Below are 25,423 nucleotides of genomic sequence, written 5' to 3' on the forward strand. Positions count from 1 at the left end.
TCAAATCCCAGTTCCTCTATGCCCAAAGGGCTATAAAACCACACATATGCTTTGACCTAGCAATACCACTACTAGGTCTGTATGCCAAAAGGGATAAAAAACAAAAAGGAAAAGGACCTATGTGTACAGAAATATTTATAGCAGCTTTTTTTTTCTGGGAGTAAAGAATTAGAAGTTGAGGGGATGCCCATCAGTTGGAGAATGGCTGAACATGTTGTGGTATGTGATTATGATGTAATACTATTGTACTCTAAGAAAAGATAACCAGGATGCTCTCAGAAAAACCTGGAAAGACTTGCATGAGCTGATGCAAAGTGAAATGTACTGTATGCAAAGTGACTGCAGTATTGTAAGATGATCAGCTGTGAATGACTTAGCTATTTTCGGCAATACAAAAATCCAAGATAACTCTGAAGGATTTATGATGAAAAATGCTGTCCATCCCCAGAGAAAGAACTGATGGTGTCTGAATACAGATTCAAGCATACTTTTTTTTACTTTATTTTTCTTGAGTTTTTTTTTTCCTTGTCTATGCTTTCTTTCACAACATGGCTATTATGGGCTATGTTTTGCCTGATTACACATGTATAACCTTTATCAAATTACTTGCCTTCTCAGTAAGAGTGGGGTAAGGTGTGGAGGGAGAGAATTTGGAACTCTAAGAGTTTTAAAAAAGGAATGTTAAGAATTGTTTTTACGTGTAACTGGGGAAAAATAAAATACCAAATAAAAGCTTTTAAAAAAAGAAAAAAATCCCAGTTCCTTCAGGAGGCCTTTTCCATTCTTTTCAGTTGCTAGTGTCTTTCTCAGATACTTTCCATTTACTCTATATTTTGTATGTACCTGGTTATTTACATGTTTTATCCCCCATTAGAATGTGAGTTTCTTGAGGGCAGGGATTGTTTTTTGCCTTTCTTTGCACCCTCAATACTTACTCATCTTCAATAGTGAGTGCTTAATCAATGCTTGTTTACTGACTGATCAACCCTTCCACCTCTCCAGGATACACACCTCTGGATGAAATGCATGGCAAGTGTCTGGTCGCCTTCGGAGCTTCTGGGAGCGCATCCTGTCACATTTGACAGATGCATTATGTATACCAAATGTTAAGGTCAATAGTAGGAGCCCAAGGGCTGGGGATAGACAGGGAATCTAAATTTAGTATTAAGGATAAAGGCCCAGAAGAGCACCAACCCCTCTGGTGACATTCATGCTTTCTGAGGCAGCAGAGGATAGCAAGAGAAAGGGGTACCAGAGAAGGGGTGCATGAGTCCAAGGAAGAGATTGGAACTCACTGAGCTAATGTGGGGATGGAAGAGAGAGAAGGGCTGGGGTATTCAGCACCTGGAATATGGAATAATCCTGATCACATATGCCTGTCCCTGCCTCCTCTCCACCTCAAACCAGCAGAGGCAGATGGAAGGATATATTTGACTTCTGTGGCCTCTTGAAGGACAGGTGGGAACATGCTGCAGTCACAGGTGGAGTCAGTCACTACAAGAAGGAGGTTACTTTTGGGAATCTGTTGAATCACAAACATCCTGTAGAAAGAGCGACAATGTAGTCAGATGCACAAATTTCTGGGACGCTGGATTAGACTTTGTTAGGGTATAAGAACTGAGTAGTCATTGTGAACTTTGTAGGTGATTTGGATGTTGGATTGAATTTTGATTTTGGGAGGCTGTTTTGTATTTCCTTGTTTTCTCTTGGTTGGGGGAAGGAGGAGGGCAAGTTAACTCAATGATGCCGTAAGGATTGAGGGTAGAGTACTCTAAACCTACCATGCCATGAGGAGCCTTCCTGATTGGTTGAGAGTGCATTTTGTGTCAATAGAATGGGTGAATAAGGTTGGTCTGTAGTACCTGAGTGGCCAAATCCCAAAAGCATCCTGGGGCAGGGTTGGGGAGAAGAGGTATTCAGGGTCAGAAAACACCATTATCATTTGGGGGAAGCCATAAAAGGAGTGAAATCTCCGGAGTAGAAAGAAAATGAAACTGGACTTGGGGAATTGAGGTCCTACTATACCTCCTCCTTAAAGGGCTCAGGTAGTAAAGGTAGAAGTGAAAAGAGAGGCCACCAGAGATCTAGAAGCCCTCAGCATCCCCAAATACCCTGACAGGAAGGGGTGAAAAGTCTTGTCTAATTGATGCTTCCACCTATCCCCTAGATGTTCCAGAGGAGGGAATTTGAGGGGTGCTTCCTTCCACCCACTTGCCCGAAAGACAAAACTCACTCAGAGAGTTCTGCATCCCCACCTCTCTTCCTTCTATGGTCTTACTTTCTACAGCCTCCACACTCCATAATTCCATTGGTCTCCTGCACAGCGGCCTGGTATATGAACACAGGGTACTCCGTGTCACAGGGCTGCAACATATCCTGCTTCTTGTGCTTGTGGGCTGTGGGAAGACAAAGAGAGATAAATCAGTACCCACATAAACCCAAGGAAGATGACAAGACCACGCAGGAGCGGAGGCAAAAAAGGCAGGAAGAGAAAAGGTTGGGGAGGAATTAGGGGAATTTGGAAAGAGAGGGCAATTGAAACAATGCAATAAAAATATAATCAAAGAAGGGAGTCTTTCCTCTGCAAACTAATTAATTAGCTGTGTGACCTTGGGCAAGTCATTTTCACTTATTTGGGGCTCAGTTTCCTAATACGTGTAAAAGGGATTGGGGAGGGCTGCAGAGGGAGTGTGTTTTGTGTCTGGAGGTGAAAAATCCTAATATGGAGGGAGAAACTTTGAGGAAGGAGAGCCCTAGAGAGGAAACATTCATGGTAGTACCCAATATATAGTTGAGAAGGAATGGGGAGCAGCTGCTTGTGAAGCCTTCTTCCTCTCTGCCAGGAATAAAATGGAGTAGAAAAATAGAAAGGATCTGCTGCTGTGACAGTGATGTCTGATTCCAGGCTGATGTATATTAAGTTGAGAAATGCTGAATGGCTAAAATTTTGTCTCCCATACCAGCCCTGCATGCAGAGCAGAGGGAAAATGGGGCTTTGCCCCAGAGTAATGACATCTTTGGAGGGACAGTATGCCTCCTCCCCAAAGCAACTGCCACTCCAAAGTCCTCCAGAGGTGTGGGCAATTTGCCCCCCCTCCCCGACTTCTGTGCTGCAATGCACCCCTCCCCCAACAAATAAATTTGTCCCAAATGCAGTTTCAGTTAATTATGTTTCTTTCTGTCTGCAAAAAACAGCTCTTCTGCCTGTACTGTGAATCTTCTTGAGAACTATACTTTTAGGGTTTCCCCTCCTGTTGTCTGAGAGAGAATGTTCCTTTGCTAATTGTTTTCATTCTAATCCAAAATTTGATTTTTAAAATATATGGTCAGCTGGCTTGGAGCAAATGGGAAATCAGATGACTCTATGGGTTCCCAGTTGATTTGGCCTAGAGACTGAGGTGATTGAGGAACACATTTTGCCAAAAATCTGCACGTTGAGCCCAGTAATCTATGAGTATTTCAGAATGGGGTGAAAAGTAGGCTGTATATGTAAAATGAAGGAGTTGGATTAAATGATCTTTAAAGTCCCTTCCAGCTGGCTATAAGGGTAGTGGCCAAGGGGATTTTTTCCAGTTATGGGTTGATTTAGGTGAGCATTGAGGTCCCTTTGACTCCTAAATTCTATGATGGTAAGTCTTGGTTTTATGAAAAGAGCTGAAAACAAAATGGAGCAGCCTGAGAGCTCAGCCAGTAGGTGGCAGGGGAGAATCACCAGAGGAAGTGAATCCCTACCAACAATTATCAGGACTCTTTTCAGGAACAGCTGATCACAGTTCTATGCCTCAGAGTCCTGTTGAGTTAGAAGCATGGTGGAGGGGAGGTCTGTGATTAGTATTGGTAAGATGCTTTTTATCCTTCATAGGAAAGGGCAAAACTGTAATATGTAGAAGCATAGTGAGGAGGAAAAGTGCCCTGCAGAGACCACACATACAGGGACCATCTTACTCAAGCAACCCTGCAAATCAGTACTAGCTCACAGGCTGAAAAAAAAAATGAGAATGTTATTAATTCTCTGCTAACGTTCTATACTGGTGCCTCATCGTAATAATACAGAGGTGAGCCTGGATTCTTGAATGCTATCAGGACTCATTGTTAAGTCATTTTTCAGACATATCACTCTTTGTGACCCCATTTGGGCCTTTCTTAGCTGAGATACTGGAGTGGATTGCCATTTCCTTCTCCAGCTCATTTTACAGATGAGGAACTGAGGCAAACAGGTTCCAGTGACTTATCCAGGGTCATACAATAAGTATCTGAGACCAGATTTGAACTGAGGTCCTCCTGACTCCAAGGCTGGAGCTCTAACCACTGTGCCACCTAGCTGCCCCAATGAAAACATTTCTTGCAATTATCTTGCAGTGCATTTTTGTGTTTATATTGTTGACAAAAATTATTATGAAATCTTCGCCTGTAACTGATGAGATTAGTTTCCAATTTTATCCTTCAATTCATTTCATTCATACTAGTGGTTTGCCCACAATAGTGGGCTTTAGTCATGCTGTACTGAAGCAGTTCTAGTAGGTGGGGTATTGGTAGTTCTGTTTTGTTATGGTTTTTCTTGCATCTTTGGGATAACAGAACATGAAGGAGCATCACTCCGGAATCAAGCTAATTATAATTGTCCCAAGAGGGTCCAGCTGAAACTCTGTGCCACTCTATTTATCTCTTATATTCATAGGAATAGTTATTTGACCCTATCTGAGATGATAACCTAATCAATAATATCACAGTGGATATTTAAGGGGTTTTTGCAAAGCCTTTCCAGTTATGGCAGTGGTCTTAGGGCACATCACCTTGGCTGATGGTATTCTCTTATTCTGCCATTCTTACCATCCCAACGTGGATGTTGGACTGGGCTGTGTGACGGGGTTGTTATTATAGTTATTATTAAGAATAATGTTGATGCTCCTTTGCATTTGTACAACCCTTTACTTCCTTCAGTATCCTTTTTTATCTTTAATCTCAATTTATCTTCATTGCATATCCCAGATAGGCATTTCACTGAAAGGGAAGCATGGGCTTCTTTTTTTAGAGGTTAAATGACTTCTTCAAGGTCGTACAATGATTAACTGACAGAGCTAGGTCTCCTAATGCCCAATCCAGGCTTTTCCAATAAAACTATGAACCCAAGAGAGGATGTTGAGGCGCTAATTAAAAGTCAAAAATATATCTGTTAGCAGTAGGGTCTATCCTTCAGCTGACTAGCAAGTGTAGAAGTATGAGTGTTCCCTATACAGATAAAATCAGAGGTCCAGACAAAATAATAATAGCTAGAGATAACCCTAGATTCTCTCCTGTCCCCAGCACTTATTAATCCATAAACAATTGCTTCAGATGTGGACTGGGGAAGCATCAGGTCATGTTTGTTTCTTAGGCCTGTTATTGGTTTGTTTTTTGTATTCCCCAACAGTGCCTAGTAACAGCACAGTGGAAAAAGTGCTGGACTTAGAGTCCGAAAATCTGTACAGTAGAAAGAGGATCTATGTTCAGACTCTGACTCTGACACTTCTCTCTATGTGACTTTGGGCGAGTCACCTGACTTCTCTGGGACTGTTTCCTCAAGTGTTAAAGGAGTTAGAGTAGGTAAGCCTCTGTGATAATTGCCACTTACTAGCTCTGTAGGCAAATTGAAAACTCCTTGGGCTTCAGTTTCTTCTATAAAATGAAGATAAGGGATTGTATCTGCTTCATTCACTCTCATACAGTATTATGAGGATCAAATGAGATAATGGTTGTGGAAATGCTTTGAGGACTGGCAAGTCTAATATACATGTAAGGTATTATTACTAACATATGCTCTTCACACAGTATATACCTAACTCCTTGCTGACAGAAGAATATAGGTAGGGCAAGGATGACCTTCTGGGAAGGGAGCTTTTGGTGAGGCAATCAAAGTCTGAACAAGCCCACTGTAATTTTTGGTGTGATAGTGGTGGTGGTGATGATGATGATGGTGACAACTGACATTTACACAGTGCTTTAAAGTTTACAGCAAAGCACCTCACAACCATGATTGTGTTTGATCACAACCAAAACCCTGTGAGGTGGGTACTATGTATTATTATCCTTATTTTACAGAGGAAGGAGTTGGGGCCCAGAGAAATGGTGACTTGTCCATGATTACAGTTAATACATGCCAGAGGAAGGATTGGAAGCTAGGTCTTCCTTCCAGTCCAGTTCTCTTTCTGCCTATCTTGATAGTGGTGATGATAGTGATTGAAGGGGAGAAATGGAGTGATCTGGTCTTTTACTGTGGTATAGTGGAAAGAACAGGGGATTTGGAGTCAGAACAACTCCATTTTTAACTCTGAGTTCTGCCTCTTACTAGCTGTGTATCCATGTGCAAATCACTTTCCTGAGACTTAGTTTCCCCTTTAGTTAAAAAATGGAGATAATGATACTTGCAACACCCCAGAGAACTGTTACAGGAGACTTGGGGAACCTTCCATTCTGTGTAGGTTGTGGTGTTTTTGTGTGATACCACTTAGAACTTCTCTTAATTCTAGTGCCTCCCGTCTTTTAACTTTTTCCTATCTATCTTGTATATGCCTTGTTTGTACGTGTTGTTTGTTGTCTCCCACGTTAGACTGTGAGCTCTTTGAGGTCAGGAACTGGTTTTTTGTCTCTTTTTGTATCCCCAGTGCGTAGCCCAGTATCAGGCACATAGTGGGTGTTTAATGAATGTTTGTTGCATACTGAATGCTTCTCTGCAGTTTGAATTAAGGGCATTCTCATCTCCTGACATGATGTCCTGAAGTGGTAGATGGGTAGGGCCCCCTAAATGAGGAATGTCCTAAAAAGAATTCAGTCTTTTTTTCCCCAAGCTTGGAGTCTGAGACATGCCTTTAGCATCTCATTAATTGATTTTACTTACAGTGATGGAAGATGGCTTTGGCTGCTCAGATCATGTGACCAGCACAAGGTGGAGATGGAATCATGGAGGCGCATTTCACAAGACGATGGAACAGGAGAGGGGCAAAGTCGGGCAGAACGAGGGCATCACAGGATGTAGTGATGATAGGATGCAATGATATCACATGGTGATGTCCCGAAGTAGCAGAAAGATGATGGCACATAGGGAGGTGATGGGTTTAGGGGTTGGGAGGAAGGTACGAGAGAAGTCTATGAGGGATATGATATAAAGCATGGTTTAGTTGTCCCTTTCCCTTGGAATTCCACCTCAGCAAGTTGCCAATAGACATTCCATTAACATCAAAGCAGCGTGTCTACTTCCATGTTTCCAACACTGAATTCTCCCCTGAACTCCAACACGTTAAGCCTAATGTGTCCCAAACTGAACATTTCAGTCCTATGATCTTTGTAAGGTCCCTCCAGAATTCATGATCCTCCTTACTTCCTTAGTTCTTTTAGACTACGATCCTCCCAGTTACCTGCGCTCAAAGCATTGATTCCCCACTCCTCTAGATCCCTCTGGTTCATTCAGTTACTAAATCCTGTTAATTTTGCCTCTGAAGTAAATCTAGAGTCTGTACCTTTCTGTCCACTGCCAGTGACATCATCCTAGGTCAGGTATGGTTTGCATCTGAGCTGTGTGATATACATACATATATATGTGTATATATAAAAGATATGGCATGATATAATGTTTCATAACATACCAGTTCAGTAGACAGTAACCAACACATCAAAAGAATCTGACGCTCCATATATACATACACATATATCTATGTACATATGCATATACATATTTATGTATGTGTACATGTGTGTATATGTAGACACATAAATATATGTACATTGTGTATACATACATATTCCCCACTTCTGTCAAGAAGGGAAGAGTTTTTCAACTTTTCTTTTCAACAAGTGTCTCCACTTCCCCCACACTCAATTATTCATGTCACTTAATTCCTTGTAACTGTACTTTCACTTCTACTAGAAAAACTACTTTTTCAAAGGTCACTTGTATGTTTTTTTTTTCAGTTCTCATCCTGTTTGACCTCTTTGTAGCATTTATTGACTTGGATACTTTTATCTCTCATGACTTTTGAGTTGCTTTGTTCTCTTGGCTCTCTTCTTTCCTCTGTAGTTGTTTTTTCTCTCCCTCCTTCAGCAAGTAGATGTTCTCAAAGGTTCTGTTGTGTGTCCTTTCCCCTCATCTTTCTCCACACTCACTTCCTTGGCAATCTCATTACTCCCATGGCTTTAGTGATCACCTTTATGCAGAAAATACCCAAATGTGTAGTATATTTCCAATCCTTTCTTCTGCATTTCAGACTTGCATCTCCATCTGCCTATAGGGCATCACTGCGTGTCCAAAACCAAGCTTATTATCTTTCTTTGATTATGAGGAATTAGTGTACAGGCCCTCATTACTATCTATTTAGGCCACTGCCATACCTTCCTAAGAGTTCTTTAGGCCTTTACCCTCTTCATCCTTTTATTCCAATCTTGAGACCACTGCCAGGTTAATCTTTAGTATAGATTTGGTCATATCAGTACTGTGCTGAAAAATCTTCTGTGGTTCCTTTTAGTCTCTTGAGTAAAAGTTATACTCCTTTAGCCTGGCATTTAAAACCCTTTTTAATTTGGCATCACCCCATTTTTACAGCCTTAACCCAACTCAAATGTTATCTCCTTTAAGGAAGCCTTTTCTGATACCTCTTTGACTTCACATGGCATTGTTTTTTGTACCTTTTAAAAGACTTAACATATGTGTTTTTTTTTATCATAAGTTTATGCATGTGTCATGTCCCCTTATTGTAAGCTCTGTAAGGGTAAGGATCTTATCAAAACTTCAGATCTTCCATATTTCCTAACACAATATTCTTTCTAGAGAAGATGCTTAACAACATATTTGTTGAGTTGTTTTTTTTTTTCTAATCACTGTATCCCCAGTACCCAGCATTGTACCCTTCTAAGTACTTAATAAATGTTTGTCGACTTTAACTGAAATTCAGGCACTTGATGCTGTTCCTGCAAAATCCCGGAGATTATCCTGTCCTGGCTTGGTCTTCCCCAACCCCTGTAAGTGCTGTATACTCACCCTCTGCCCTGCTTTCCCACTGCCAGCAGCCCCATGTACCCCACTCTAAAAAGAACCTGTAAAAAAAAAGTACAGGAGTAGTGTGTATGTGTGTGGTGAGGATGGGGATGGTAATGGGTAGGAAGTTTTAGTTGCTTTTTCTCACCCTCCTTAAATGGTACACTTTCTTTCTGCAGGTTGGCAGGAGGTTGGGGGGAGGAGTCTCACCTGCTCCAGGGACAAGGAAGTAGACAGCTGTGTTCCAGACACCCAGTGGCTGGCAGCCAGTCCTTGTTTCCTCTTTTCCTTGGTTACTCACAGGTCTGCCCCTATGTTGGCTAAGATCTAGGTTACAGCAGTGCACACTGTTGCTTGGTTCCCTCCTCGGGCCTTAAGCAAACCAGCCTATTTTGGGTGCTGAGTGTATGGAGGGAATGTCTTCTGTTATCTCTGATTCCCACATAATTGGGCTCTCTCCATCTACCCACTATGTGTATCCATGAGAGTGCCCTGGAGAGAGCCAGAATTCCCAGGAAAGGGTCCCCATTGTGATCCCCACCCAGCACAGAATCTCCCTCCCTTGCCCCCAAGTAATTCCTTCAGACACCCACACTCACATGAAGAGCTCACTCATCAGCCATTTGGCAGCAGTCACAATCGAATAGATGGGCTGGAATGGTAGAGTACATCATTAAGATCCAAGGCCAGATTCCCCCTTAGCCTCTAGACTAGCCCTTAACAGCCAAAGCCCCCCAAAGAATGTAAGTAATATGCAAATTACCCAAATACCCACCACCTTATCTTCTATTTTACCCTTAAGAAACAGTTTCTCAACATCATTCCACTGGCAGAGACATTTGAGAAGACAACATGACATAGTAGAAACCTGAGTTCAAGTCCTGGCGCTGTTAACTCACCAGTTGTTTGGGCTTGATGAAGTAACTAAACCCTTATTGATAAAAAGCTGCAGGCAGTAGAGTGGGGAATAGAAGAGTTTGGACTAGATGGCCTTTACGGTCTTTTCTGACATTATTGAGTCTTCTGAGTAATTCCTATTGTAGGTTAGATACTTGTAGGAAGCTAGGAAAATTTCCTTACTGACCGTTAATTGGAACTTCTAGGGAATATGGCTATTGCTACTGGATATTTGGGATGTTCAGTCTCACATTACTGAGAGGGGTGGTGTGGGGTGGGGTTTAGAATAGGGAGGAGAAGTCAATCACTATTCAGGAGAAAAGTACTAAGGGCTTAGGAGGCATCTCTCATCTGAATCAATGAGTCTTTTATGGAGCAATGTGGCCAGAGAAGCTGAAGGTGGTATCTAAAGTATTTAAGTAATTAGAGGATAAAAGAGTTAGGTAAATGCATTTAATTAGATTAAAAACCTTGCTGAGTAATTGTTTTCCTGCTTGAGGCCCTCACACAGTACAGCTAAGAGCAACTGTTTGCATTAGGACTTGGCAGGAATCTGGAAATGGCCAATCAAACAGCTCATCATGGAGCTTAGCATTCCATTGCAAAAAGGCTGGAAACCCAAGATAAATAAAATAATTAGTTAATTAGTTAAATCTTGACTCAGCTGCCCCTCAGTACAATGAAGATTGACTTAGGGACTCTATAGCTACCAAAAATGACAAAAGATTGAGATTATCTTGTTTTCAGCAAGTATGGAGGGCAAGTTGAATTTTACAGTGATTTAAGAGACTAGGCTATTTTTGTCTTTCTTAACATGCAACACTCTTGCTTGATGACCTTATGAGCTCTCATAGATTTAATTCATTTTCTCTCTCTCTCTCTCTCTCTCTCTCTCTCTCTCTCTCTCTCTCTCCTCTCTCTCTCTCTCTCTCTCTCTCTCTCCCTCTCTCTCTCCCTCTCCCCTCTCCCTCTCTGTCTCTCTCCCTCTCTCCCTCTCCTTCTCTCTCTCTCTCTCTCTCTCTCTCTCTCATTCTCTCTCTCATTCTCTCTCTCCCTCTCTCTCTCTCCCTCTCCTTCCCTCTCTCTCCCTCACTCTCTCTCTCTCTCTCCCCCCCCCCCCCCTCTCTCTCTTTTAAGACTGGGCCTCTCTATCTTTTGCAAGCTGGGAAGTACCAGCTCATGGGCCAAATGCTTTGACCTGCTTCATTTCTAACATGGACCAGTTTGCCCTTTGGCAACGTGGTGGCCTGCTCCAAGGGGCTCACCATATTGGTATTAGACTTAGTATGGGCACCCATTGACTTTTGGTCCATTCTAGCTCAGATCTCAAGAGATCCATCAGCCTCAGACCTCCTCCAGTAGCAGGGATTACAGGAATGCCTACTTCTGGTTTCAGTTTGATAACTACCTCTAAGCAGATGTTTCAGCTCTTTCCAGTCTTTTCTCCTGAGCTCCATGGATATCCCATAGATATCTCAAACTCAGCATATCCAAAATAGAATTGTTTTCCTGCAAACCAACCTCTCTTCCCAAATTCCCATTTCTGTCACAGATACCACCATTCTTCCAGTTTCTCAGGTTCAAACCTTCATCCTTGACTCTTCACCAGACAAATCCATTCAGTTATCAAACCTCGTCATTCTGCCTTCACAACCTCTCTCAGAACTGATCCCTTCTCTGCTCATACTTTTGGCCAGGCCTCCTTCACTCTTCATTACTGCAGTAACCTCTTAATTGGTTTCCCCACTTCAGTCCATGTTCCAGGCTGCCAAAGTGATTTTCCTGAAATGCAGGTCTGACCATATCACTTTCCTACTCAATAAACTCTAGGGACTCCCTGTTGCCTCTAGGATAAAACATATTCCTTTGGCTTTTAAAGCCTTGTACAACCAGGCTCCATTTACCTTACTTTCTTTTGCCTTATCTTTCCACAAACTAGGCCTCCGTGTCACCTTAAACAAACTCTCTCCCCACCCCCCAATTCCACCTCCCCTTTATGTGTTGTCTTCCTCCTATTAAAAAGTAACCTCCTCAAAAGCAGGGGCTGTCTTTCTTGTATTTGTATCCCAAATTGCCAGTGTTTGCTGGATGATGGAAAAAGCAAGGGAGTTCAAGAAAAACATCTACTTCTGCTTCATGGACTACACTAAAGCCTTTGATTATGGATCACAGCAAAATATGGTTAAGTCCTTGAAGATATGGGAGTACCAGATCATCTTATTGGTCTCCCGAGAAACCTATATGTGTGTCAAGAAGCACCAGTCAGAACCAGATATAGAACAGCTGATTGGTTTAAGACTGGAAAAGAAATATGACGAGGCTGTATATTGTCGCCTTATTTATTTAACTTATATGTAGAGTACCTCATGAAAAAAGACAGATTGGATAAATGAAATGCTGGAATTAAGATTGCCAGGAGAAATACCAGCAATCTTAGATATTCAGACAATACTACTCTGATGGCAAAAAGTGAAAAATAACTAAGAAGCCTCTGAATGACAGTGAAAGAGGAGAGAGTAAAAGATGCCTTGAAGCTTAACATCAAACCACCTCCCCCCCCCAAAAAAAAAAAACCCCAACAACAAACCTAAGATCATGGCAACTAGTCTTATCACTTCCTGGCAAATAAAGGGAGAAGAAATGGAAGCAGTATCAGATTTTATATTCTTTGGCTCAAAGATCACTGCAAACAGCAAATGCAGTCATGAAATTAAAAGACGCTTGCTCCTTGGAAGGAAAACTGTTGTGCTTTTGTACTTTGTTTTTGAAGAGGAACAATGAAATCACTGGGTGATGTCTTGACTCATGTAAATTGAATTTCAGTGAGGCAGAGTTGCACAGAGTTGTCAACCTCACTCCCTTCCAAAGTCACTGAAGTCCAGCGGTAAGACAAAAGTCAGGATGACTGGCAGTGGCCCAGGATACCCTTGGCATCGTCAATGGCTGACCAAGCTCTAAGTGCTCCACAGCACCTGCTTCAACCACTTTCATGGCCATTGGAACAAGCTGTTCTCATCTGCCCATTCTACTGGGGAGTCTTCACATGCTTGGAGTAGACACCCCTCAACTCACTGATGGGTTTGAGGCTTGTTGGTTACCTTCAACCTGATTTAGCCTGTCTGCCAAAGATGTTTACTAGGGTGTGGCCACTGTGCATGCTACAGCTTTTTGGAGCCACAGATGAGAGTTGAGTGCCAGTTAAACACCAAAGGTGGATGAACAGCCCTGAAAAGGGCTTGGCAAGCCTTACAACCAGAGGTGCTAGTCCTCCTTGAACACCTGTAAATCTGGACAGCATACTAAAAAAACAGACATCACCTTGCTGACAAAGGTCTGCATAGTCAAAGAAATGGTTTTCCCTGTCGCAATGTATGGCTGTGAGAGACTATAAGGAAAGCTGAGCACCACAGAATCAACACTTTCTAATTTTGGTGCTGGAGAACACTTTTGAGAGTACTACGGGCAGCAAGGAGATCTTATCAGTCAATATTTAAAGAAATTAATTCATACTATTCATTGGAAGGTCAAATACTGAAGCTGAAAGTATAAATATTTTGGCCACATAATGAGAAGACAGGACTCGGAAAAGACCTTGATGTTGGGAAAGACTGAAGGCCAAGGGAGAAGGGGGCAGCAGAGGATGATATGGATAGATAATATGGAAGCAACAAACAAAAGCTTAGACAGACTTTGGGATATAGTGGAGGACAGAAGGGCTTGTGTTATGGTCACGAAGAGTTGGACACGACTGAATGATTAAACAACAAGAGCACGGTGCTCAACCCATACTAAGCCTTTAATAAATGCTCTAGTTATTATATATTCTTCCTGTTTCCACATACCATGGTCTAGCCACACTGGCTTTGTTGCAGTTCTTCACACATAACATTTCATTTCCCACTTGGTGCCTTTGCACTGGCTGTTCTCACTCCTCACCTCTGCCTTTTAAAAACTCTTGTTTTCTTTAAGACTCAGCTCAACAACCACTTTCTATGGGAAACCTTTCCAGATTTGTTTTGATATGTATTCTGTATAGGGGAATAGGGACTGACGGTGTTATTTCATAGGGAGATCCCTTCCCCAGTGCAGGTCAGCAACTTTACTACACCTTATAGTCCTTTAGAGAGATGCCTAGAGCACCCAGAAGTTAAGTGACTTTCCCAGAGTTGGAGGTGGGACTTGAATGTAAGTCTTCCTGACTTTAAAGGCCAGATCTCTACACCATGCTGTCTCCTATATATATTCCATATATACTTATATATGTATCTGCTGTCTTTCTGACAGAGTGAGGTACTTAGAAGCAGGTAGTGTTTTATTCTTTGCGTGTGTGTGTGAGCACACCTGACAAGGGCATCTTGCTTGATTTAGTTTTTCTCTAAGGCTGATGTGAAAGAGCTGGAAGAACACCTTTCTGGGTTATCAGAAAAAATGAGATTTCTTTGAAGGTATAGAGCAAGTAGTTCAGGAAGAAAGAAAAGTGAGGATTCGGGGAGGAAGGAGTTGAAATGGTAGGAAGATGAAGGGTAGAAAAGGTGACACAGAGGAGGAAAGAAGAGCCGTTGAACATTTGGAACTAATAGTTTTAAGACAGATCTCTAGGCAAGGGACCAGCTTTATGTGCTCTAAGAATAAAGATGTAACATCCACAGGTACCATCCAGAGAGTGGCCAGCCGGTAACGTTGGGAGGGAGAGATTAACAGCATAGGCTGGTGATTCACACCAGGGGACCAGGGTGGCTGGCTATTTGTTGTCCTGACTTTTCAAATTTGATGATAACTGCCCTCTTCTGGTGATTAACCAGAAGGAACCCAGGAAGTGTCACTTGATCATAGAATCTTGGGCAAGAGAGTGAAGAAGACTTTAGGGGGTGAAGTGTTTTGTTTTAATTTTAAATTCTGTTTAAATTTTTTTTTTGTTTTCTTAAAGTTGTTGCTGAATGAAGTTGTAGGCTTCAGAAGAAGCAGATTTGATAACTGAACAGTTGCTGAAGAAGATGGCATCTAAAAGCAGGCTTTTAATTTCTCAGCCTTGTATTAAATATCTCTGGTGATGTAGTCACCTGAAGGCTAGTAAGAAAAAATTTTTTTAAAAAATATATATATTTCCTTGTAAGTCTGATGAAGAAAAGAGAGAGAGAGAAGGGGGGAGGGATACTCCATCATCTAAGGGCCAAGTCAGACACTACAGAGTGAAAATATGCAAGAGCCTGAGGAGACGGCATCCCAGAAGAGCCCGCGATACCTCCGGGAGACAAAGCACACCATCCTAAACTTCCAGGTTTCGCTGGGATTTGGTGGGAAGGGACTCATGGCTGCTGTGAGGGCTTTGTGAGGGTGATAACGACTTCAGAAGGAAGAGACAGGACCAAAGCGGTGAAGAAGGATGGGGAGACCAGGGACTGCTGGAGCGGGGAGAGTTTGGGGAAGGAAGAAGAAACGTGTGCGCTGCGCCCTCCCCCACGCCCCTCCCCAGCGCCGCGGTCACAGAGAGGGTGGAGGACTACAGGGCTAGACGGTGCACAGAGCGCACACGCCAGCCCTGGTTCCGGTACCTTGGGGGGAAGTCCCGGACAAGTTTTGAGGGAACTGAGATGCGCGCGGGGGTCTTCCCCGGCAGGGTCCTGGGGACCCCATCCCTGCTACCCATGGCACGCAGGGAGACCGAGAGGAGCCAAGTGGAGATGAGCGAAGCCCATCCTCAAGGTCGGCGGAAGGAAGCACGAGGGCTGGCGCAGCTGGCAGGCCTCCGTCTTCTCGCTTCCTTATGGCGTCCTCCGTAAACAAACCTTGGCGGAAGTTCTCTAGACCATAGGACGCCCGGGCGCTCTAGCTCTTTGGTCCGCCACCGACTCTATGGCAGTGTTTAAATAACGAATGGGGCAGGAAGGGGTGCTTTAGTTGTCTGGCCACACACAGGGCGTTCTCTTAGCAAGAAGCGGAAGGGCTGATCATGATGATTTTCATTATTACAAAGACGGAGGAAGCGACAAAGAGAGTTATTATTCTGGACCCAGTTATGACCGACACATGGGGAACATCAGTTCCCATTGAACTGAACCATAAATGATGTGGGGGTGGGGTGGGGTGGGGCGGGGTGGCATCTTAGAATTTGGGATAAACACAATTCAGGTGCCGTCCCCTTTCCTGTAATTCCCCATCACCTATTACTTTGTATTTACATAACTAAAAGTATCTTTAGAGGGGTCCCGGCCTTGCCTCTGACGCTTCTCGCCTGTGTTACCCTGGGCTGTTAGCTTCATGTCCCAGTGCTGTGTAAGACTAATTTGCAAAGGAGTTTGGAGCCTGCATTTACTGGGTCTAGGGAGTTCCCTTATGCCAGTCAGTTAATAAACATTTACCAGCACCTGCAATGCTCCTTGTCAGTCACAGGTCAAACCCCTAACCCTGTACTTTCGAATTAATTGCTTTCCTGTTGTATTCTCTCTCTTCTTTCCCACCTCCATGTGAACCCCTTAAGGGCAGGGACTATTTCATTTTTGTCTTTGTATATCTGACGTGGTGCTTTGAACGCTGCTAAGTGGTGGGGTGGACAGAGTTCTGGGCTTGGAGACCTGAGTTCAGTTACTGCCTTAGCAGTCACTTGATTTATCTCAGCCTCAGTTTCCTCATCTGTAAAGAGACACTTTTTAAAAGGTGGTAGTGGACTCAGTGGCCTTTAAGGTTCCTTCTAGCTCTAAAATTATGATCCTGTTAAATTGCTGTCATGATAGAGAGCTTTGGGAATAATCTGGTTGGGGAACAGTAGATTTTAAAAGGTTCAGAGAGGAGGAAAGGGGGTCCTGTTGCCCTAAATTGTGGGAGAAACTTGCCCAAGACAGTGGAAGCTTTACAAAATGAGATTCTGAAGGAAGAACCAAAAATAATGTAGGTAAAGAAGAATAGGGGGCATTATCGAAAGAGATCAACATTGAAACAGGGAACTCAACATTTTTTGTTGTTATTCAGTCATGTCTGACTCTTCATGACCCCATTTAGGGTTTTGTTGGCAAAGATACTGGAGTGGTTTGCCATTTCCTTCTCTAGCTCATTTTACAGATGAGAAACTGAGGCAAACAGTGTTAAGTAATTTGCCCACAGTCATATAGCTATTAAGTTCCTGAGGTCAGATTTGGACTCAGGAAGATGAGTCTTCCCGACTCCAGGTCCAGAATTCTATTCACTGAGCCACCTAGCTGCCCCAACTGACATATTAAAAAGACATATTAGAAAATGGAGAGTGGTATGACACAGTAAAGAGAGAGCTGGCTTTGGGGGCAGGGAGGCCTGGGTTCCAGTTCTGTTTTGCTGACGCATAGAAGCTGATTGACTAGAGAAGTTATTTAGTTTCTGTTTGCCATCAGGCAATTTTCTAAGATTTTCCAAAATTACAGATTTGTTTCTAATCTTTACTTCTAGGCAGTCCCATCCAGGAGACCCCTACATTGATAAAATCATAGTTTGTAAGTCAAAACAAATTTATGAGAAAAAAAGTGGAAGCAAGGGTAATTAATGGAGGAGGACTACAGAAACCTGACTGTACTATGGGGAGGGCATAAGACTGGAATGAGCTGAGACTGATAGTGAATGAATACTAAGGACAAAAAAAAGGTCTTCTTAAGCCAAATTGGAGGGAGAGAATGAAGGGATGGGACTATTGGCTGGGATAAGTAGATAGGGAAAAACTATTTAACTATATTTAGCTTCTGTCCTTTCTACCAACTACAGTGCTCCCCACAGAGAAGGATTAAACATAAATGATTAAATTGTACTTTAAGGTAAATATGGAGATAATAAGAGAGTACTGTCTTCTTCTGTGAGTTGTCACCAGGACTGAACTAACTGCAACATAGAAGCCTGAAAGAACTGGTAGAAGTGAATATGAAATAACTGTAAGGACCCTTGAGAATTGTGGATGATAGAAGCAGCATCATAGGATGTAAGAGCAAATGCTGTGCTGGGTATTTTAAAAGAGCATGGCATTTGGAAACTGTATGTAGGCCAGTGAGCTCAGAACATATGAGAGAGAGGGCTTAGGAGCATTTAGAAAGGTATTGATGATTGCTAAGAGTAGCTTCATCAAGAAGAGTTCGTGCCAGCCTAACCTCATTTCCTTTAATGACAGCGTTAGGGGAATGCCGCAGACACAGTAAACCTAGATTTCAGTGATGCATTTGACAAAGTTTGTTGTGTTCTCTTTGTGGACGAGATGGAGTGCTGTGGCCTAGATAATAGTACTGTTAGATGAATTTAGAACTGGTTGGATGACAAACAAAAGATATCATCTCATAACTAGAAGCTCTGGTAGATTACCCTTAGGGAATACCTCAGTAGAAAATAAGCTTTTTGAAGACAAGAAGTTTTTCACCATTTCACAGGGTAGTCTTATAAAACTGTCGTTACACAGATGATTCTCAAATCTATTCATCCACCTCTAATGTGCCTTCCATTTTCCACTCTCCCAACCCCAACTGCATTTCAGACATCTTGAACTGGATGTCCTGTAGACATCCTTAACACAGTATGTTTAGAACTGAACTCCTTATCTTTCTCCTGAAACCCTCCCCTCTACTGAACTTGTTTCTTACTGTGGAGGGCAACATTCTCCTCCTAGTTACAAACGCTGTTATCCTCAACTCCTCATTCTTCCCCCCGCCCAATTCAGTCATTTCCCAAGTCTTGTCATTTCTACCTTTGTAGCATCTCCAGTGGACTTTAAAGGCTCTCAAGGAGATAGTGCGGCTGACAACTTTACATAGCTCTGCCTCACTTAAATCCAATTCACATGCAAGTCAAAACTTTACCCTTGTGATGTCATTGATCCTCTTCAAGAATGAAGGATGAAGAACAACATCTCATATACGTCCCCTTCCTTTCTGACATCACCACTACCTTGGTGCAGACCCTCATCACCTCACACCTGATGTCTCCCTGCCTCAAGTCTCTCTGCACTCCTGTCCATCCTCTTACTCTGTTGTCAAGCTGATCTTCCTAAAACGCAGGTCAAGTATAAAATCTTCTGTTTGGCTTTTAAAGCCCTTCATAATCTAGTCCCTTCCTACCTTTCAAGTCTTTTTAAACCTTACTCTCTGCCCACTTTCTATCAACTCTGATATCCAATAACCTTCTTGCTGTTCCTCAATATTCAGCATTCCGTCTCCTGATGGTACATTTTTACTGGCTGCTCCCCTTACCTGGAACTCTTTTGTCTTCACCACATTCTGGCCTCCTTGCCTTCTTTCAGATCTCAGCTATAGTCTCACCTTCTACAAGAAGTCTTGCTCTGTCCACCTTAATCTTCATGCCTGCCCTCTGAGTTTATTTCCAACTTACAGTGTATATATCTTGTTTGTACTTAGCTATTTGAATCTTGTCTCTGCCCACTAAACTGTGAGCTGCTTGAGAGCAGGAACTGTCTTTTGCCTTTCTTTTATCCCCAGCACTTAGCACAATGCCTGGCACATGGTAGATGCTTAATAAATGTTTGTTGACTTGATGACTTTCATTTTTGTCTTGTGGACAAATGTTTATTGAATTCTTGCTCAGTCTGCCCTCGGGTTATTATATTTGTAGATGATGTCTTTGAGAGAGATAGCTGACATAATTGTTAATTAGAACAGTGGAATGACTAAGATGTAATTTGATAGGGATAAATATTATACCCCTGAATTCAAAGAATCAGTTGCACAAAATGGGGACGGTTTGACTAGATTATTTTCTTGTGAAAATGACTTGGGGGAGCAGTGGAATTTACTGCACTACAAGCACAATATAAATGAAGTTTGGCATGGGAACCAAAAAAACTAACAGGAAAAGAAGCATGGTGTCCAGAATGAGGGAGGCACTAATCATCAAGCATTTTTCACTGGTAAGTTTACATCTGTATATTTGTGTTTGGTTCTGGGCACCGCAGGTTAGAAAGGACATTATGTAATTCATTTGGAAGAAGATGAACAGGATGGTGAGAGGACTGAAGTCCATGGCCTGTGAGAGTCACCTGGAAGGATTTTTAGTTTAAAAAGATAATCTGAGTTGGGGATCGGGAGGTAGAAGGAGGGCAGAGAGATGTGTGTGGGGGGAACTTCAAGTGTTTTAAAAGTGGTCACGTGAAAGAGGGATTAAACTTTCAATTACTATTAGTACAAGTTTCAGAGAGACCAATTTAAGATTGATGTAAGGAAAAACTTTCTAACAATGAGAACTGGCCAAAAGTGGGATGTGCTGCCATGGTAGGTGGCACATCCACCCTCGGTGGAGACCTTCAGGCTAAAGCTGGATGACTGTTTGTCAGGGATTCTTGTTCAGGTGCAGATTGGACTTGATGGTTTCTGAGACCTCTTCTCACTGGCTTTGTAGCATTTGGTGTAGAGGGGTAGGTGGAGCTAGTTGCTACGGGAGTCCATGGGCTTGGTTCCTTGGCCACATATGGAAACACGAATGGAGTAAAACTGGAGCTAGCCTAATCCCTCTATGAGTGTGTGATGAGTGTATGGGGCTAGCCACTTCATCGGTCTGGGCTTCAGTTTCTTCATCTGTGAAATGAGGTTTTGGTCTAGATCAGAGGTGTTAAACTCACAGCCTGGGCAAAACTCCTCGGTACAGCCCCCAGTCTATTAAAATTTAATTGGGAAAGGTTTAACAAAATAAATAAAAATATGACATGACATAGATAATGTTCATTTGTGGTTTTCTAAGTCAATAGGCAGCCTGCAGGTATTGCTTCTGTTTGATTTTCCACTGATCTAGATTATATTTACACTTTGTCTGTAAAACTTGTACATTCTATGAGTTCAGGCCCTCTCGGATAAAATTTTCGTAAAGCCATTACCTTCATTTGGGGATAGTGACTGAAAAGGGGAACGGATGATGTGATACTCACGCTGAGAAGGTGCCGCCCCCCGCTGTGGTGATGATGGGACATTTTGCACATGGCCTGGTAGTCGTACATGGTCACTCTGTAAAACAAGAGAGCTGTGTGTGAAGAAGGAAGCAAATTGTCCTGCTCGGTGGCTCCCTGTTACCTCCAGATTCAAATGTAAGATACTCTATTTGGCATTTAAAGCCTTTTACCACCTGGCTTCTTTCTAACTTTCCAGTCTTCTTACATTTTATTCTTCTTTACACACTCTCCTATCCAATTCCACTGGCCTGGCTCCTTGAACATGACATTTGAATGTCCTCTGCTTATTTTATGCCTTTTTATTGGTTTTCCCCCATACATGGAAAGCTCTCCCTCCTCACTGCCACTACCTCCTGGCTTCCTGGCCTCCTTCAAGACTGCTTCAAATCCTGGCTTCTGCAAGAGACTTTCTGATTCCTCCCATTGCTAGTGCACTCCCTCTGAGATTTCTTTCCATTTATAATAAGTACATCTTGCATGTATAATAGGGCTCTGGCATGTGCACAGAACTGAATGGCTTGTTCAGATGATGTCGTTCCACGTGGAAAGATGGTCCCTGGAGAATTGTGATGATGTATAAGGGAAATGCCTGCCTTGGGGGAAGGATCTCAGGGCCTTCTTCACCCCTCCTCATGGCCCCTAGCAAAATGGGGCCTTCTTGACTTTTTCCTTCATTTTTTTTTTTATTCTACCTTCAGGAATAAGAATCTTCAACTTGATCAGGAAGGTCAGCCACAGGAATCCAGCTGTCAGAACCCATGCTGGGGGTTGTCTCCAGCCCAGCATCAATGCCTCAAGGAATGATCTTCAGGAAAGACTTTCTAGACCCATGTCCGTGAGAGTTGAAACAAGGACTCATCCAGCTTCAATGCCACCTATGGCTATGAATTTAGTAGGACCAATACTATGTAGAAACTGAGCAAGGTTTTGAGCCTACCCCAGAGACTGAGTTGGTATAGAGAAGAAAATTTCATCAAATTACTGGGGGAAATATTTGTGCATTTGTGAAGTATGGCTCATATGTGAAGTAAATGCCCCTTGTAAAAGCTATCCAATGTTAGAGAGGTTTGGGAGTGATAGTTATTGGCCCCCTAACAAAGGGTAGGAACACAATTGTTGGGGGCTTGAGTTGATGAGAGTAGAAGGATACCCCATAAACTTCTCATGGGACCTTGAAACCCTGGGGGGAGGAGAGGTCATGTTGCAGGCATGGCCTTGAGAAAGTAAGGCCTGAGTATATGTGTTATATAGCACATGGTAATTTGCATATTAGGTACACCATTATGTGTGAGCTTGAATGTAGGGATCCTGGTTTTTTGCCATTCTTTGTATCACCAGCTCTTAACATAGTTATAATCAGTGCTTATTAAATGCTTATTGACTGATGATACCTGGCCTGCTTTAAAAAAAAAAACACTAGCTGTGGTTGAACTTACCTTGCTGCTTTGAGAGAGCACTTAACCGCCCCTGAACTCTACCCTGGAGGAACTTAATGCAGTTCACCCTTCTCCCCAGTAGAATGTAGGCTTCTTAACGAACTGGTGTATTTTTGTCTTTGTTTCCCCAGCCCTTAGGAGCCTCCCTAGTAGTCACTTAAATGCTTGCTGAACTGAATTGATTAGAAGTAACACATCCATTCAAAGCAAACAAGAGAAAAGCAAATGTTTAAAGTGGCATTTCTGTAAACCCTAGGCAGGGGAATGGAGAAGTTAAGTTACAGAAAACAATTTAGACTTAAATAACTGGAGAGATCTGGAGAATTCTACACTAGCTCAATGATTCTCTCCTTACCTTCCCCCCCCAATCCCAACATGCCCATTCCCTGATGTCTAAAAAGGAATTTTTGGACTCTAGGGGCTTTCATCACTGGCTCCCCATTCCAGGCTTTGGAGAGCAATCTGGGCTCCTAAACATCATTCTTGGCCACATCTGTAACTCAGGATGAGGGAAAGAGAGACATGTCCTCAGGGTTAAGGGGGCTCCCTACTTACTGGCTGAATACCCCCATGTTGAGCAGGTAGGTCATGACTGAACCATCCACTTCCCCCAGGAATCTTCCAGTCTGCAAAAAGAGGAGAGAAAAAAATACCAAGAAAGTAGGAGAGGGAAGATGTATTTGGAGGCATAAGTAAAAGTTTGCTCAGTTTCCCAGCAGAGCTGTTCTTTAGGGGCTTCAGGCTGTGTCCCAAAATTAATTTCTGAATAGGAGAACCTCATTTCCCCATAGGGGTGGACTAGGTACTGAAGGGAGATAGCTTGAATGAGAAAATCAAAACAAGGAAGCGTGAGGCATACTTAATTATTATCTTTCCTCCACAAACTCTCTGAATCTCAGTTTATTTATCTGTAAATTGTGATAATGATACTGGCACTATCTACCTCAAAGGTTCATGAACAAAGTTTCTTGTAGACCAGAAACGTGAATACAAATGAGAATTATTAATATCATTAAAAAACCTTGGAGTATGGAAACAATCCAGCTAAATTCAGAGAGGCTCATCACTAGAAGGCTGGTTACTAGGTGATAAATAGGTCATTTGGGGGCTCATTTGGACTATAGCAACTAAACTCTATTAATAATTCACTTGTTATAACACAAGCTAGTGGTGGTTTACTGGAGGGATGAAATCCAGGCTCTTTTGAAATATCCAGGTAAGTATTATTGTTGCTGTGACTGCTGCTACTGTCACTGCTACTATGCCTGTTACCACTACAGTTCTCTGGCAGAGAAACTGAATAAATGTAGCAAACAGAAGCCAAGAAAGGCAATTATTATCCGGGTTCCTGAGGAGGTATCCCACGTGCTAGCCACACACTCAAGAATGTAAGGATTTGTTAACATGGCAGTGTAAAATCAAAATGCCAAGGAAATTTATCTTTTGAGGATAGAGGATGATTGCCCACTGGGTTAATAAAGCCCGTATTGTTGACATAATAACATCTTACTTGTAAAGAACAAATAAACACAGTGGATAAAGCACAAGCTTGGAGTCAGAAAGAGCCAGGGTCACTTAACTTTTCAGTACCTCTCTTATAAATGAGGAGTTATAAACAAGGTACCTGTTTGTGTCAGAAGAGGGAGTTATTATTTTTTATTTATTTTATTTTTTAAAATTAATTTATTTTGATTCATCAACAATCACTTGCATATGCTTTTGAGTTTAAAATTTTTCTCCCCCTTCCTCCTCACCACCCTCCCCAAGATGGCACACAATCCGATATAGGCTATACATATACATTCCTATTAAACATATTTTCACATTAGTGATGTTGTAAGTAAGAATTAGAACCAATAGGAGGAACCACCAGAAAGAGGAAACAAAACTCAACAGAAGAGAAAAAATAGCAAATAATATGTTTCAATCTGCATTCAAATTCTGTAGTTCTTTCTTTGGATGTGGATAGCATTTTCTATCACGAGGCCTTTGGAGATGTCTTAGATCCTTGTATTGCTGGGAAGGGTTAATTCTATCAATATTAGTCATTGCACAATGTGGCTGTTATTGTGTACAACATTCTCTTGGTTCTGCTCACTTCACTCAGCATCAGCCCATACAACCCATTCTAGGTTTTTCTGAAGTCTGTCTGCTTATCATTTCTTATAGCACAAAAGTATTCCGTTACATTCATATACCACAATTTGTTCAGCCATTCCCCACTTGATGGACATCCCCTCAATTTCCAATTCTTTGCCACCACAAAAAGAGCTGCTATAAATATTTTTGTATATGTGGGTCCTTTTCTCATTTTTATGATCTCTTTGGGATGCAGCCGTAGAAGTGGTATTGCACATTTTTATAGCCCTTTGGGCATAGTTCCAAATTGCTCTCCAAAATGGTGGAATCATTTCACAACTCCACCAACAGTGCATTAGTGCATTCCAATTTTCCCATATCTTCTCCAACATTTATCATTTTCTTGTTTTGTCATTATTTTATTTTATTTTATTTTTAGCTAGGCAGTGGGGTTAAGTGACTTGCCCAGGGTCATACAGCTAGTAAGTGTTATGTGTGTGAGGCCGATTTGAACTCAGGTCCTTCTGAGTCCAGGGGCGGTATTCTATTCACTACGCCACCTTGCTGCCCAAGAGGGAGTTTTTATAGCAGGAATTCTCTACGTAGATGATTTAAATAGGTTACATCTTGAGTACCAGAACTACCATCGGGCCCCAGCCCTGTACTTGAAAGAATCTGCTGAAGCTTTTGGCTTCTATTGGCACAGCCATGGTTACCCTCATGCCACACTGAGGCACCAGAACAGAACTTTAGTAGAGGGCCTGAGATTTCATAACGAGGAAATACTGGAGCCAAAATGAAGCCCCAAGTCTTTTGGCTCCTAGGCTGGTGTTCTTTCCACTAGACCATGTTTCCTTTTCTGTAACATGTCTTATAGTCAGTAGATAGAGGACTATTGTATCCCCAAATCTGCATACAAGGTCAGGAAATGTCACCCTCTGAAAGTGAAGCTAGCATGAGGACAAATGGAGAGAAATAGTTGTGATTTCAAGATAGATTTTTAATTTGACATTAAGTGCTAGAAGTAACCACTCCAAAATGTAACTAAACACAAAATGATAGTGATCAGGTGAATATTTTATGGTGCATTATCTCATTTGAATCTCATAA

General features: G+C 42.2%; 2 protein-coding genes across 2 annotated transcripts in view; both read right to left on the minus strand.

The window, feature by feature from the left end:
- Nucleotides 1-1,325: 1,325 nt before the first annotated feature.
- LOC144457764 (voltage-dependent calcium channel subunit alpha-2/delta-4-like) lies at nucleotides 1,326-15,726 on the minus strand. The gene is made up of 6 exons (XM_078156107.1): nucleotides 15,454-15,726; nucleotides 9,604-9,656; nucleotides 9,008-9,063; nucleotides 6,875-6,895; nucleotides 2,279-2,396; nucleotides 1,326-1,541 (listed from the first exon to the last, which is right to left on the minus strand). Exons 2-6 carry the CDS (start codon nucleotides 9,618-9,620, stop codon nucleotides 1,367-1,369), a joined length of 387 nt encoding a protein of 128 aa, XP_078012233.1. The 5' UTR covers nucleotides 9,621-9,656; nucleotides 15,454-15,726; the 3' UTR covers nucleotides 1,326-1,366.
- Nucleotides 15,727-19,444: 3,718 nt separating this feature from the next.
- LOC110218752 (voltage-dependent calcium channel subunit alpha-2/delta-4) overlaps nucleotides 19,445-25,423 on the minus strand; it is a 133,565-nt gene continuing 127,586 nt past the window's right edge. Inside the window, exons 27-28 of the mRNA XM_078156109.1 lie at nucleotides 22,790-22,860; nucleotides 19,445-20,853 (exon numbers count right to left, since the gene is read on the minus strand). Of these exons, the coding sequence (XP_078012235.1) occupies nucleotides 20,689-20,853; nucleotides 22,790-22,860 (236 nt within the window). The 3' untranslated portion in view covers nucleotides 19,445-20,688. The remainder of the gene's footprint in view (nucleotides 20,854-22,789; nucleotides 22,861-25,423) is intronic.

Source organism: Phascolarctos cinereus, unplaced genomic scaffold (genome assembly GCF_003287225.1).
Source record: "Phascolarctos cinereus isolate Bilbo 61053 unplaced genomic scaffold, phaCin_HiC Scaffold_1;HRSCAF=81, whole genome shotgun sequence".
NCBI classification, from domain to species: Eukaryota; Metazoa; Chordata; class Mammalia; order Diprotodontia; family Phascolarctidae; genus Phascolarctos; species Phascolarctos cinereus.